Source organism: Notamacropus eugenii, chromosome 1, assembly GCF_028372415.1.
Source record: "Notamacropus eugenii isolate mMacEug1 chromosome 1, mMacEug1.pri_v2, whole genome shotgun sequence".
NCBI classification, from domain to species: Eukaryota; Metazoa; Chordata; class Mammalia; order Diprotodontia; family Macropodidae; genus Notamacropus; species Notamacropus eugenii.
The window spans coordinates 297,874,192-297,890,110 of NC_092872.1; the positions used below are offsets into that span (position 1 = coordinate 297,874,192).

The 15,919-nt window shown below is 37.7% G+C and overlaps 1 protein-coding gene across 3 annotated transcripts in view; it reads right to left on the reverse strand.

Annotated features, from left to right (window-relative positions):
• Nucleotides 1–15,919, reverse strand: part of TOGARAM1 (TOG array regulator of axonemal microtubules 1) — a 108,629-nt gene that overhangs the window by 47,257 nt on the left and 45,453 nt on the right. For all 3 annotated transcript variants that reach the window (XM_072629267.1, XM_072629266.1, XM_072629268.1), the window contains exons 3-6: nucleotides 6,868–7,002; nucleotides 4,133–4,429; nucleotides 3,205–3,461; nucleotides 1,008–1,240 (exon numbers count right to left, since the gene is read on the reverse strand). In XM_072629267.1, the coding sequence (XP_072485368.1) occupies nucleotides 1,008–1,240; nucleotides 3,205–3,461; nucleotides 4,133–4,429; nucleotides 6,868–7,002 (922 nt within the window). The remainder of the gene's footprint in view (nucleotides 1–1,007; nucleotides 1,241–3,204; nucleotides 3,462–4,132; nucleotides 4,430–6,867; nucleotides 7,003–15,919) is intronic.

Here is a 15,919-nt window from a genome sequence, read left to right on the forward strand (position 1 = left end):
ATCACAACCATACTGCACTCATTTTTCAAACAAGATTTCCATTTTTTTCTTTTGATTATGCAACTAACAAGTTTTAGCTAGACTTCATTTAAGCCATTACAGGTTTAACTTTATTGCAAATATTTAACTGTTTGGATCACAAAATTACAGAACTGAAAAGAACCTTAGAGATCATCTATCCCAATCTCTTCCTTTTACAGATGAGGAAAATGATGTCCAGAGAAGTCAAGTTACTTGCCTAAAGTTACAGAGTGCCAGAGAGCCTAGGCTTTCTGTATATTAACCTAGCATTCTTTCCATTACACCTTACTCCTAAAAGATGACATTCACTTACTAGAGAGAGAGGGCAAAGTTAAAATGGCAATGATCATTCTTTTGTGTATTAAAAGTTGTGTGTAAACAACTTCACATGAAAATGAGGGGTTAAAAATTCCCAACAACTAAATACAGAGATACAGACAAGCTCTAGCTTAGGACTTTTGTTGTAGAGTTGCTGGAATTCTAATAGCTATCTAGAAAGAACAAACTGGTGACCATGAATTGCATGAATAACAATAATTTTTCTGCGGCTGCAAGGATGGCCAGGTAATGTTAAGTCCAGTTGAATAAAATTCATTCTTGTATAAGGATACTCTTCAGAGGACTGTACCTCATATCCAGTTTGTAAGACTGAGTATTAGCAATTAAGTGGTAGCAAGACCCAGTTGCCAATGGGCAAGGCTAGATCTAATTGGTAGTGGTCTAAGAAGTATGAATCTGGACCTCCAGATGACTAGAGGAAGCTGAACAAACTGAAATAGGGTCATTAGTATTAATAACTTGAAGGCAGGAACAGATGTGGTAGTCTACAAAAGGGAAGTTAAAACCTAAGAAAGCAAAAAATGAAACAAACTTGTAGATACTAATTCTAAAGCTAGTTTATATTATAAAGTACTTCAGCCTGACACAATGTCAACAAGGCACAGAATTAGTATTAGCATATACTTGTTAAAAGGTCCAAAACACACATTATTCTCTTTCCCTGGGGAGTTGTTGACAGAGAAGAAGTCAAGGACTCTTGGCTGTAAACTCCACTTTCACTGTATGAGCTGATGTTTGGAGATGATGACCGGGATGGGGAGTCCATATTCAAGTCAAGTTTAATTGCAGAATCAGGGCTTTCCAGGTCAGAAGTACTGCCACTCAGCTTTGCCCTTTTCTTAGCCGCACTATTACGAAGAGATCTAAGAGAGCTCTGCATCTAAAAAATGTTGAAAAGAATTAAATTTATAGGATGATGTAAGCTTTCTTTTTTAACAGTTATGCCCCAAGTTATTAATTTGTTCCATGAAGACATTATGTTAGATAAATAGTACAGCACAAAGAGAAGTTAATTCAATACAAACAATTATTATAGAGGAGTAGTAATCTGGGACACATTGTAATGAATAACTTTACAGTGAGGTTTGTTAATATGCTTTCATGATGCGACTGAAAAAGCTGGCAATCTTACTTGAACTGCACCATTAGTAGCAATAGAGGACTCATTTTTAGGGTCTAGATTCTATTAAGCAATACCAAGTGTTTCTTGAAGAAGATGGGAAAATGGGAATTAACACATGAAAACAACAATGTAATGTGCAGAGAGCTTTACAGTCAAGGATCTGAAGGCATATGCAGAATGTCAAGGAAAAGGGGGAGGGAGAGGGAGAGAGAGAGAGAGAGAGAGAGAGAGAGTGTGAGTGTGTGTGTGTGTGTGTATGTGAGAGTGAGAGTGTGTGTGTGAGAGTGTGTGTGTGTGTGTATGTGAGTGTGTGAGAGTGTAAACCCTTTAACTTCTGCCAATAATTGCTAGTATCAGGTTGTTGTGCTAATAGAATATTTCTGCTTTAACAGAAATACCAAAAACTAAAAACCTCCTTAGTAGTACAATATAACACAAATATAGGGATGGGGACATATAATTTCCGTAAATATGGAACTCCCAAGTGAAGAAACTGCTTCTACTAACTCAGGTAGGCAACTTATGGTGCTGAGATTGCTTAAATCATTGAGAGGTTAAGTGACTTGTCCAAGGTCATCAGTATGTCAGAGTTCTCTATCCAATATGCTATGCTGCCTGAAAAAGCCGTCACTAACCTAAACTTTGACTATTTAAAAATTTAGGTAATGGCCAAAAATAGAATCTTGGCAGATAAACATTTCAGTACAGAACCTTGGGCAAATTAATGAATTATGCTTCAAAAATTGGTAATACGTAGTTTTATTTACATATATATTTACATATAAGACTAGTCATTTAAGGGGCATTTCTACAAATTAATTATGATTTTTAATTTAAGAATTACAATTTCTTTTAAAGATTCATTTCATTATTATCCTTGTATCCCCAGCACCAAGCATAGTGCTTTGCGTAAGACCTTTCAGTCTTTTCTTCTGTGACAGTCTAAATACAGTCCTAACCATGCAGTTCTTTCCAAATTCAGTTTGCAAAGAAAACAAAATGCATCTTTACTACTAAATATATGAAGAGAACAGCAAAGAATGAGGGCAGTTATATTTAGGATAAACATGCTAAGACAGTTAACTGGTTCAAAACAATATAAGTTTGAATTGTTTGTTTTTTTTCCATTTAGTTTTTAGGGTGCTTCTATGGTAGAATTTTCATACTAAATGAAATAAAATCTACAAAAAGGCTAAATGCAAATATATCATGTATTGTAAGTTTCTTTACCTTTATGACTATTACCTGTGGATATTATCTTCTCTTGCCACAACCAAATTAGGGTAAAGTGGCACTAGGGTTTTTTTTTTCCTTGAGCATCTACTTGGTGAACTGCTTTATTAATTTTTAATGCTATTGCTTTGTTTGTGAATTAGCTCTATACACTGATATTTAAATTTTAAGTGTTTTAAAATGGAGCAGCATATCACTCGATATGCACAGCAATTTATTTTTATTTTAAAATGCTGAGTAATCACTGTCAAAATACATAGATCCTAATTAGCCTGAGATAACAAATTAAATGTAAATGTGAGGCCTATGGAACCATGAACTTGATTCGAAGTCAAAGTATTATATTGATTCTTGCTATCATATATTAGTCAATTTATGGTAAAAAAAAAAAATGACAGTGCTAGTGTTATTATTCTAAAATAATTTATAATAACCAAATTATAAAGAAAATAATAGCAAATATTTGAAAAGTAACATTTAGGTCTAACCTCTTCCTGATCTGATTCCTTATCTCTGACATTTAATTCAGAAAGATCAAATGCAAGATTGTCTTTTTCATTCTTCCATATATGATCTTTTTTTTCATGTTCCACAGTGATAAAATCTGCTTTATCAGGCAATAAGCTTATACCCCGTGGAATTGGTGGAACTGGTTTTGTTCCATTTAGGCCTCTCCGAGATGATGGTGATCTCACCAACGCAGGCTTAAGTTGTATTGGAGAAGGTTTTTCTTGTGAATTTTCTCCTGTATAAAACAGATATTTTATCATTTTATGAAATGACAAAAGTAGAGAATTATAGCGCTTAAGAGTTTAGAACACAGTATTTTTAACAAAAAAATCACATTTTTCCATCAAAAATAATAAAAGTAATAGATTTTCCCTTAACAAGTAAAATTAAAGCCAAAAGCAATTTTTTTTTTGCTGGTTGATATAAACATGAATATTATGCAAGAACTGAGAAGGAATAATTTTCAGTGTTCAAAATAAACAAAATTAGTAAATGTTTTCTTGAGGAATGCTTTTGAATTAACTGGTAAATTAAATTGTTCAAGGCATTTGGGGGGATATTGAAAAAAATGATATAAAAGAGCTAATACTGAACATATCAGAAATAACCCCTTCATGATGCTGGCTGTCTAAAATGACATGCAGTTCAATATGAAATTCTACAAATAATTATTTGTTGATAACATTTTGGGCAACAAATAAAAGGTTAGTATAAATATTTTAAGGGAAAAAATTACTGTTAAGCTTGGAATATAATGACTTGTATGTTATAGCACCAATATGTTATTTAGTTTTTATTCCCAGAATATTGACAGTTGTTTCAATTTACTGAATTTATGCTAATTCCAAGTTGAATTCAAACTTACAAATAAAAACACAGAGAATATTAATTTTTTCATATTTTTACCTGAAGCATCCACTGATTTTTGACTGAAGAGTTTTTTCTGTGGACTTGGCTTTGGTAGCCCTTCAAAGCTTTTAAGAGGCCAGGAATTTGAGAAGTTAACAGAATTATCTTGAGACTTCTTTGGAGATCCATTAAGAGGGGATGTGTGTTTTGGACTGGTTCGAGGTGATGAAAGTGGATAGGATGGAAGGATGAGAGTTCCCTGGCTTGTATTGGGACTAGGATATGATAAAGTATGGTCTGCAGGACTACCAAATGTCTGTTGAGTTTTACTGCCAAAATTTAGGCTTGCACACACTGTATAAGATAAAAGAGAATATATTATTTATATATACTTATCTAACTCAAACACTTACTTTCCCCCTTTGTCATTTTTTTTAACGATTCCCTATAATTAGCACTTAAGTCTTCTTCCAATTACTCATTGCAAACCCTGGGTAAATAAAGGCAACACCATAGTGTGAAAGCCTTGGAAAGACTTTAAGTAATGGCCTGGCAAGAATATACATCTGTCACAGCTAAGACTAGTTTAGTTAAGTTTGAAAAAGCTCATCATGATCTTGCCCATAGATGACGAATTTTTTATCCATACCAAATCTCAAAGATGATCTACTGGGGAGCATAACTCATATTAACACTGATACTAAAGAAATCAGAGATTCTTAAGTATTTAAGTACCAAAGAAAAAAAATAAGTATTCTCTATTTTGTAATTAAAAATTTAAACATATGTGATTTAAAATAACTACTTTCTTCTGGGGGAGGTTAAAATTTTTAACATATTTTTGTCTCATTTATTCTTAATTTAGGCAGGGCCAGGCCCTGCAATAGTGTATAATCTTACAGGTGTACGTATCCTTAAGAAACTGACCAAGGGTCAAAATACACTTAGTGATGAAAACCAGAACTAGGGTTTCCTAATTTCTTGTCCAATTTTCTAGCCACTTTGTTATACTTATGATATTTATATATTTTATCAAGTCATTTGCTCACAAATTCTAAAACACTTAAGGCAGGAGTTCTTAAATTATGACATAAAATACAAGGAATTATAAAGGAAACCAATTAAACTGAAACACAGTAATGAAGTTATTTTTAAAATAAGTTCACAGACCTCAGGTTAAGAACTTCTACTTAGGAGGACTGTGGTAAAAAGCTTTATTATAAAAGTCTGTATGGATGTTAGTGTTAAAGCAAAGTAATGACCTGTAAGAAGATCATAAACTTTCCTAATACCTCAATGGAAAAACGGACACTATAAAAATGGAGGGAAGTTTCTAACTGGTTAGGCATCTGGAAGTCATACCCTAAGAGCCTTTCAGAAACCCTGGAATTGTCTTGAAACTATTGTCTAGAACTGGGTAGGCCCACTATTTCTACAATCTATCTCTTCCCTTTTGGAAGGGGTGTTTTGGCTTTGGTCTACGTTAGGTTTCGACAGTATCCCTGAATAGGCACAGCAGTTCCAAGTCCCAGTGAGAGTTTATATGATTGTGTCAGGATCTAGAATAAACCAACAACTATACAGGACTCCTCAGGGTCAATTATAAACTTCTAGGCTGACCTCCAAATAAAATCAACTACCCTGGGCTATCCTGAAACAGGAACAGACCTATTCTTCTAACTTTCTGGTAGTTTCAGACAGAAATGATCAGAGGTGTCCTGTGGCACCATTTTGGTGGGATTTGGCAGTCAAATAGTACTACTGAATTGTTTCATTATGGTTAATGTATATTAAAGTATTTAGGAAATATAGTGTCCCTTTAGGGAAAAGCTAAAATGTCAATACACCACAGAATAAATCTACCCTATATATTTCAAGTGATCATTATTTTTTCATAAGCAAATTAAAAAAAAAACCCACATCCCTAACACCTAAATATAAAACAAGAAATTTCAATTCTGCTATATAATCCAAATTAAAGTACTCCTGGAAATATTCAATTTTGATGTTGCAATTAGGGTAAAACCTGGGCCAAAACTACTAATGGCAATAATCCAAAACTCACTTGTTTCTGACAGCCTCAAATACTATTTACTCTGCTATACCCCTTGCCTTTTGGTGTTCTGAGAGTGGGTCTTGTCCAGGCTGGAAACATAGCAGACACTCACAGTTCTGATACAATTACTGACTGACACAGAAACTTTTACCAGCTCTTCTTCCAACCTTTTCCAGTTCATCCTTCCTAACGTCCCCAGGCTCATCATATTAGTGCAGGACTTAGTGCAGACACTGGACAGCTCTAGCCCTATTATACCTCAGATATTCAGCCCAGTTCAAGCAATTTACCAGCTTTAGTCTCAGGCATTTAGTAGCAGGCACATACCACCATAACGGCTATCACTCATATTCTACCTAACTTAATATTGGAAAGGGGTGTTTGCTGAGGGACAGGCCTGTTTTCTGGGCTGGGAGGCTCTGAACAATCCCCAAAGTCAGACTATTTGGGAAAATGATTTCTAGCACAGTGCTGTGATTATTTGATGAAATATTTAAAATAGTTTGTTTCACAACAGAGATTTACATCATATTTAGAATCAGGGATCCTAAGAAAAGTATCATATAGCTCTAAGTAAATGTAAACCTATTCTAAAAATAATTCTGAGTTCTGAAGATGTAACAAGCTTCTCTTATTTATATGATGATTCTGAGTTTATGTAACATATATAAATTATAAGCATTCCTTGAATATACTTCTAAATAGAACATACTACAAAACAAATGAGTGTTTATACCTTTATCTTGACGACTGTTATTTGCTCCTAAAAACTGCAAATCAGAATCCACACTGCCACTTTTCCCACTCATATGTGAAAAGCCTAGTTGTCCACATTTTCCTGAAATGTTTGTCTGATGAGACCCAGTGGTACCTTTTGGAGAAGGAAAAAGAACTGTATAAATAAAATTGAGTTGCTTCATAAAGACACTTTGTTTACCAAATGTGTGGTTAGCATATGTGGTCATGAATACAGTGGGGCATACATGTGGGGTAACTTTACTTTTTCTATTGTGTTTGTCCTTTGTTGCCGAAGAAGACCATGCCATCAGAGAAATGATGACATGACTTGCACCTGACTTTGTTTTGAGTGAGGGAGGGCTGTGCAGGTCACCAACCTTACTTCTCCTCCAGAGCCATCTGATTCCAGTGACCAGATATTCATCAGAATGACTGGAGATGACCCAGGATGCACTGGAAGACCCTGGGGCCTTTAGGCAAAGGTCTTTGCAGGTACTCACTTAGGATGAGGCAATGCCCATTGACTGAATAGGCCTGCTTAAGAAGGAGTCAGGGCATGGCCCTTTTAATGAGGCCAAGAAAAAGAAAGACAGGCTGGGAGGGAAACAGCAATAGTTACTATTGATAATCACTCTAAAGGTAGGAGGGTCCAGAGGAGCCCTTAGGCAGGGGCCCATCATCATCTCAGCTTCAGAGTGCAGTAAGTTCCTTTCCTTTCCTTTCCTTTCCTTTCCTATGCCCTGTCCTATCCTGTCCTGTCCTGTCCTGTCCTGTCCTTTGGCAAAACCATCTCAGAAAAAGAAATTGAACAAGCCATTAATGAACTCCCTAGGAAAAAAATCTCCACGGCCAGATGGATTTAGCTGTCAAAACAAACCCAGGAACTACATGAACACAATTATAAAACACTTTTCACACAAAGTCAGATCTAAATGATTGGAAAAACATCAGTTGCTCATGGTAGGCCAAGCTAATATACAAAAATTACAATTCCACTTAAGTTAATGTACTTATTCAGTTCCATACCAGTTCCAATACCAAACTACCAATAAATTGTATTATAAACAGTACACCAAAACCACTTGGTACTGGCTGAGAAACAGAGCGGTAGATCAGTGGTACACAAAACACAGTAGGCAACCATTATTGCAATCTACCGTTTGATAAACCCAAAGACTCCAGCTAATGGGATGAGAACTCACTATGTGAAAAGAAACTGCTGGGAAACTGGAAAATAATATGGTAGAAAGTAGGCACAGACCTATGTCTGACACCGTATACCAAATGGGTACATGATTTAGACATAAAGGCTGATACTGTAAACAGATTAGGGGAACAAGGAATAGTTTATCTGTCATTTATGAAGAATGGAGGAATTTATGACCAAACAAGAGCTAGAGAATATTATGAAATGCAAAATGAGCACTTTTGATTAAATTGAAAACTTTTTGTACAAACAAAGCCAATGCAACCAAGATTAGGAGGGAAGCAGAGAATGGGGAATTTTTACAACTACCATCTCTGATAAGGGTCTCATTTCTAAAATATATAGAGAACTGAGTCAAATTTCCAAGAATAGGGCGGAGCCAAGATGGCGGAGTAGAAAGACGCATATACACATAGCTCCGAACCCACAACCCATAGAACATTGGTAAAAAGGAACTCACGGCGAATTCTGGAGTAGTAGAGGCCACAGCACAGTGGAGCAAAGGAGATTTCTGTTGCAGAGGGACCTGCAAACCTCTCGCAAAAGGTCCGTCGCGCTGCGGACGCGGAGCCCAGCCCAGCCCAGCCGCGGCCACGGCACGGAGAGGAGCAGATCTGAGCAGGCTTCAGGGACGGGATCTCCAGTGGCCGCAGGGTCCCTCCACCCACAGGTGACAGGGGTCAGTGAGAGGGTCTTCTTGGCAGGTCGAGAGGGGAGTGGGGTGCCCCCATAACTCAGGCCCCCTCGGGAGGCAGTAGCTGACACAGCGGCAGACCAGGGCTCCCCAAGCAGGCAGGAGCCTGGATCCACTGTTGAAGGTCTCTGCATAAACCCCCTGAGGGAACTGAGCCTGAGAGGCGGCCCTGCCCTGACCTGAGTACCTGAACTTAATCTCACACTGAATAGCAGCCCCTCCCCTGCGGAAGCCATGAGGCTGGGAAGCAGCATTTGAATCTCAGACCCCAAGCTCTGGCTGGGAGGATCAGGAGGCGAGGTGGGTGTGAGGAGAATATTCAGAGGTCAAGTCACTGGCTGGGAAAATGCCCAGAAAAGGGAAAAGAAATAAGACTATAGAAGGTTACTTTCTTGGTGAACAGGCATCTCCTCCCTTCCCTTCTGATGAGGAAGAACAATGCTTACCATCAGGCAAAGACATAGAAGTCCAGGCCTCTGTATCCCAAACATCCAGACTAAATATTCTGTGTGCTCAGGCCATGAAAGAGCTCAAAAAGGATTTTGAAAATCAACTTAGAGAGGTGGAGGAAAAGCTGGGAAGAGAAATGAGAGATATGCAGTCAAAGCACGAACAGCAGGTCAGCACCCTGCTAAAGGAGACCCAAAAAAATGCTGAAGCAAATAACACCTTGAAAAACAGGCTGACTCAACTGGCAAAAGAGGTTCAAGAGGCCAATGAGGAGAAGAATGCTTTCAAAAGCTGAATTAGCCAAATGGAAAAGGAGATTCAAAAGCTCACTGAAGAAAATAGTTCTTTCAAAATTAGAATGGAACAGATGGAGGCTAATGACTTTATGAGAAAGCAAGAAATCACAAAACAAAACCAAAAGAATGAAAAAATGGAAGACAATGTGAAATATCTCATTGGAAAAACAACTGACCTGGAAAATAGATCCAGGAGAGACAATTTGAAAGTTGTGGGACTACCTGAAAGCCATGATCAAAAAAAGAACCTAGACATCATCTTTCATGAAATTGTCAAGGAAAACTGCCCTGAGATTCTAGAACCAGAGGGCAAAATAAATATTCAAGGAATCCACAGAACACTGCATGAAAGAGATCCAAAAAGAGAAACTCCTAGGAACATTGTGGCCAAATTCCAGAGTTCCCAGGTCAAGGAGAAAATATTGCAAGCAGCTACAAAGAAACAATTCAAGTATTATGGAAATACAATCAGGATAACACAAGATCTAGCAGCTTCTACATTAAGGGATCGAAGGGCATGGAATAGGATATTCCAGAAGTCAAAGGAACTAGGATTAAAAACCAAGAATCACCTACCCAGCAAAACTGAGTATAATACTTCAGAGGAAAAAATGGTCTTTCAATGAAATAGAGGACTTTCAAGCATTCTTGATGAAAAGACCAGAGCTGAAAAGAAAATTTGACTTTCAAACACAAGAATGAAGAGAAGCATGAAAAGGTGAACAGCAAAGAGAAGTCATAAAGGACTTACTAAAGTTGAACTGTTTACATTCTTACATGGAAAGACAATATTTGTAACTCTTGAAACTTTTCAGTATCTGGGTACTGGGTGGGATTACACACACATACACACACACACACACACACACACACATAGAGACAGAGTGCACAGAGTGAATTGAAGAGGATGGGATCATATCTTAAAAAAATGAAATCAAGCAGTGAGAGAGAAATATATTGGGAGGAGAAAGGGAGAAATGGAATGGGGCAAATTATCTCTCATAAAAGAGGCAAGCAAAAGACTTATTAGTGGAAGGATAAAGAGGGGAGGGGAGAGAAAAACATGAAGTTTACTCTCATCACATCCCACTAAAGGAAGGAATAAAATGCACACTCATTTTGGTATGAAAACCTATCTTACAACACAGGAAAGTGGGGGATAAGGGGATAAGCAGGGTGGGGGGGATGATGGAAGGGAGGGCATGGGGAGGAGGAAGCAATTTGAGGTCGACACTTACGGGGAGGGACAGGATCAAAAGAGAATAGAAGTAATGGGGGACAGGATAGGATGGAGGGAAATATAGTCAGTCTTATACAACACAACTATTATGGAAGTCATTTGCAAAACTACACAGATTTGGCCTATATTGCATTGCTTGCCTTCCAAAGGGAAGGGGTGGGGAGGGAGGGAAGTAAAGAAGTTGGAACTCAAAGTGTTAGGAACAACTGTCGAGTAATGTTCTTGCCACTAGGAAATAAGAAATACAGGTAAAGGGGTATAGAAAGTTATCTGGCCCTACAGGACAAAAGAGAAGATGGAGACAAGGGCAGAGAGGGATGATAGAAGAGACAGCAGATTGGTGATAGGGGCAATTAGAATGCTCGGTGTTTGGGGGGGGGAGGGGACAAAAGGGGAGAATATTTGGAACCCAAAATTTTGTTAAAATGAATGTTAAATAAATAAATTTTAAAAAAAATTTCCAAGAATACAAGTCATTCCCCAATTGATAAATGGTTAAAAAATATGAATAGGTAGTTTTCAGAGGAAGAAATTAAAGCTATCTATAGCATGAAAAAATGCTCTAAATCATTGATTAGAGAGATGCAAATAAAAAAAAAACTCTGAGGTACCATATTACACCTATCCGACTGGCTAACATGACAAAACAGGAAAATGATAAAATTGGAGAAGATGCAGGAAAATTGGAACACTAATTCATTGCTGGTGGAGCTATGAGCTGACTGAACCATTTTTGAGACCCAATTTGGAACTATACCGAAAGGGGTATAAAAATGTACATATCCTTTGACCTAGCAATACCGCTTCTAGGGCTGTATTCTAAAGAGATCATGAAAATGGGGAAAGACTCCCACATGTACAAAAATATTTATAGCAGCTCTCTTTGTGGTGGTCAAGAACTGGAAATTGAGGATTCCCCATCAACTGCGCAATGGCTGAACAAGTTGTGGTATATGAATGTAATGGAATACTATTATGTTGTAAGACAAGTGGACTTCAGAAAAACTGGAAAGATTTATATGGTCTAATGCTGAGCAAAGTGAATAGCAGGAGAACACTGTACACAGTAAGAGCTACTGTGTGCAATGACTGATTTTGATAGACTTAGCCTTCTCAGCAACTGAAGGACCTAAAACAATTCCAAAGAACTCGTTATGGAAAATGCCATCCACATCCAGAGAAAGTACTATGTAGTCTGGATGCAGAGCAAAGCAGATTAATTTTTTTTGTTTTGTCTTTTGTTCTCATGGTTTCTCCCATTTATTATAACTCTTCTATACAACATGACTAATGTGAAAATGTTTAATAGGAATGTATATGTAAAGCCTATATCAGACTGTAGGCCGTCTTGTGGAGGGAGGAAAATAAATTAAAACTTATGGAAGTAAATGTTGAATAAATGTTGAAAATCAAAAATAAATAAATTTAAAACAGGAAAAGTTGCTCAGTCTTTTATGTGAGTGGTATTGAAACAATCAACAAACATGTTTAAATGCCTGTGCCTACTATGTGTGACAGGTTCTGTGCTGAATGCTACTACCAGGCACCACAAAACAAGTTTTCAAAGCAGCAGTTAAAAAGTTTCATTCCAGGAAATTATAACTCTGCCTCCTTAACACTCCCTATTGATCTCTTTGAGAATGGGCTGGTTAGTTAAGTGGGACTAGAATTTTATTTTAACAAAACTGGCAAAATGTCGTCCAACAAATTTATGTAGGCAAACAAGCGACCCTTTGCTGAAATAAAAGGCATTTATTGGCACACTGTGGAAACAGAAGTAAAAGGGAGTTTCTTGCTGATTTTTTGGAGGTCAAGGTTAAGTGTATAATCAAGCTTGGCAAAAGGGTGTGTGTGCATGTATGTGTCTCCTTACCCTACTGATTGCAATGCAAAGCTGCTTTAATCACTATTGCTGTCACAGAAAAATTGGTTCAATTCTTTCCCCAATATTGTTACAATTGTCTCATACATGTGATTTACAACTCCGGGTTCACTAAGTGGAATGGTGATAATAAGTGTTAGCCTGGAGTCAGGAAAATCCTTCAAGTTTAACAGGGACTCAAAACACTAAGTTACTTAAACCCTTCTAATTTCCTCACCTGTAAAATGGGTCTACATGATAATCTTTCTGTACAGCATCTTACCTGGTGTGCCTGGTCGTACTAGGTAATATAAAAATGCTAGCTATCAAAGTTCTGTCCATCGAGCCATGTGGTTTTGGAAGGAGTGAAATGAAAAAATAAAAAAACATAGCTCGCTTTGGTCACCACCTGTCATCATGTAAAAATATAGGAAAACAAAAAACTGCTGAGTAATGAAATTTCTCCCTTGGATCAGGAAGTGATCTTCATTTGCTCTATCTTATAAAGCAAAAGCAACCACAGGAGTATTATGTGAATTAATGCAATAACTTTAGCAAAGAAGAATGAGTACTTCTGGTGACTTAAATTATGCAGCCAACTGGAAAGAGCACACACGTACTTCCTTCCACTGGGCTCGAGGCCAAAGCTATCCTTTTACCATCACCTTAAGTGGAATTGGACACAATTTGCATCATGATATTTCACTTTAGACAGAGAAGTTTTTAAGGCAGGTGAAAAAGGGACAAGGTATTTGGAAAAAGGGTTTGATAGAGGAGCCACCTGAGGAGTACCCATTCAGGAGGCAAAATGTAAGGAACTACACACAAAGGATAGGCTAGGTCCATGAAGTTTTTCCTGGTTCTTCCTACTCACTAAGCAGTGTCCCCAGAGACTGATTAAACCAGTTCTCACTATTCACAGTCCACAGTTAATCCATGAGATTCTTCTGTCTTCCATCTCTCACCATATAGGCTTAACAACATCCCTAGGACATTTGAGCATTTTCTCAGCTTAAGAGAAGCATTAGTAGAAAGCAAGGTGATATAATGAAGGGAAGAATACTCTAAAAAGAGTCATTCAGGAACAGAGTATTAAAAGTGCATGGTATGGCAAGGAGAGGAGTCAGGGGATTACAGCAACAGAGGAATCTCAATTTCAGTACTTTTGGAGGCTGGGGGAACAGTTTCACTGACCTTCAGAGATTGTGTCACAGGCAAAACAACAATTACATATCAGCTAAGTGCAAATTTGTATCCTTGATATAGAAGGTAATTTTGCATTTCTTCATCTTAGTAAGGAGGATGAAATGTTTCCTAGCGGAATGGAAAGAATAAGAGGTAGCATGATACAGTATGAGTACTGGATTTGTACTTCTGGCTATACTATTTACTCCCTCTGGGGCTTTAGGAAAATCACCTAATCTTTCTGGGTCTTCATTTCCCAATTTGTAAAAATGATGGCATTGCCCTAGATGATCTCTGAGTTCTCTTCTAGATCTAAAACTAAGACTCTAAAAAGGAGATCCTAAGGCAATAGAAGGAAATCCAAAGCAATAAAATCAGTAAGATCAGGTATTTAGAACTTGGAAGACTGACAAAGGGCAAAATGAGCTTGGGGGTACTTGGAGCTCTGTAATATATTGAAGGATAGACCTGGATCTTCTGAAGAAGCAGAAACTTCCCTAGCTTTGTGGAAGGACAATGAGAGCTGCAGATATCAACAGCGAGGACATCTGTTCCTGGCTCTAGTAAGAAAAGTCAAGTGATGGCAGTGAACTGTTAACTAAGGGGTACAGGTTAAGTTATTTGTTGATCTGATATAACCAGCTGGGAAATGTGCTGGCTCCCTAGGACACACATGAGGGATGCAACAGAAAGCATCCCACAACAAACCTGCAGATAGTAATTCACATCCAAATGAATGATACCATCAAAAGGAACCTATAAAGTATCAGTAGGAATTCTGAAATCTGAGCAGTAATAACAAGCACATTTAAAATTTTAATCATGGTTGTAAAATGAGGGTTGGACTTTTGGATGAGACAGTAGGATAGAGAAAGTGAGCAGAACTGAAAGATGTATTTTCTTTGAACTGGAAACAATCTCTGAATTTTGGCTACAATGTTTTTGCAAGTTTTCATTTTGGGGTTTCTTTCAGTTGTTCATTCCTTCTATCTCCACCTTGCATTCTAGTTCTAAGAGATTTAGACAGTTTTCTTTTATGATTTCTCAAAATAGGATGGACGTCTAGGCTCGTTCCTTGGTGATGTCTTTCAGGTAGTCCAGTGATTCTTAAATTATCTCTTCTCAATCTGTTTTCCACATCAGTTGGTTTGCCTTGGAATATCTTGCATTTTCTTCTGGTTTTTTTTCAGTTTTTTTTACTTTGTTTTATGATTCCTTGTTGTCTCATGGAGTCACTGGGTTCTATCTGGTTCATTCTAATGTTCAGGGAGTTTACTGCTTTGGTAAGCTTTCCTACATCTTTGTGCCAGGCTGTTAATTTCCTTTCCAATTCTTTCTTCTATAGCTCTCATTTATTTTCCAATATTTTCCTTTAGCACTCTCATTACACTGACAAAAAGTATTTTAAACTTTTTTTTAAACATAGGCTTCATCTATTTCAGGAATTCTAGTTGAATCTGTGCTCAATCTGTGTTTCTCTTCAGGACTTTGCCTGTGGATGTTTCGGAGTCATTCTCTTCTGGGTTTGTGTTTTGAGCATCTCTGTCACCATAATAGTTTTTTATGGTGGGATTCTTTTTGTTTGTTTGTTCATTCTTCTAGACTACTTTCTGACTTTGGACTTGGTGTTAGGGCTGAGCTCTGGCACCTCTGTAGGGAAGATCTGGTGGGGGGGGGGGGGGCTCTATTGCCGCTTTCTTGGAGTACTGAATATTGTATTGTTACAGGATCTCAGGGAAAGCTCAGGTTAGGAACCTGAAAGTCTCCAAGTGCTCCCAATGATCTGAACCAGGGCAAAGTCTGATTGTTGCTCCATTCCCCATCTCCCTTCCTGCTTCCATCTGACCTCTGCAAGTTCCTGACCTGGGTTTGGGTCTGAGCACCAGTAGATTACAGTTAAGACTGACACTGCCAGTCACTGGAAAACTCTGCTGCTTTAGTGATAGAACTGTAGGGTCTCCTTTGTTCTGGGATTTCTGCCTTGAATATTCCTCCATAGGCTTCAATATTGAGCTGGAGGCTGGAAGTGATACTCCACTGTGCTTCTGAAGTCTGAGCCACACAGCTGCTGCCTGCTTCTGAACTTAATCCTTTCTGTGCTGGGAAGTAGGGATGAA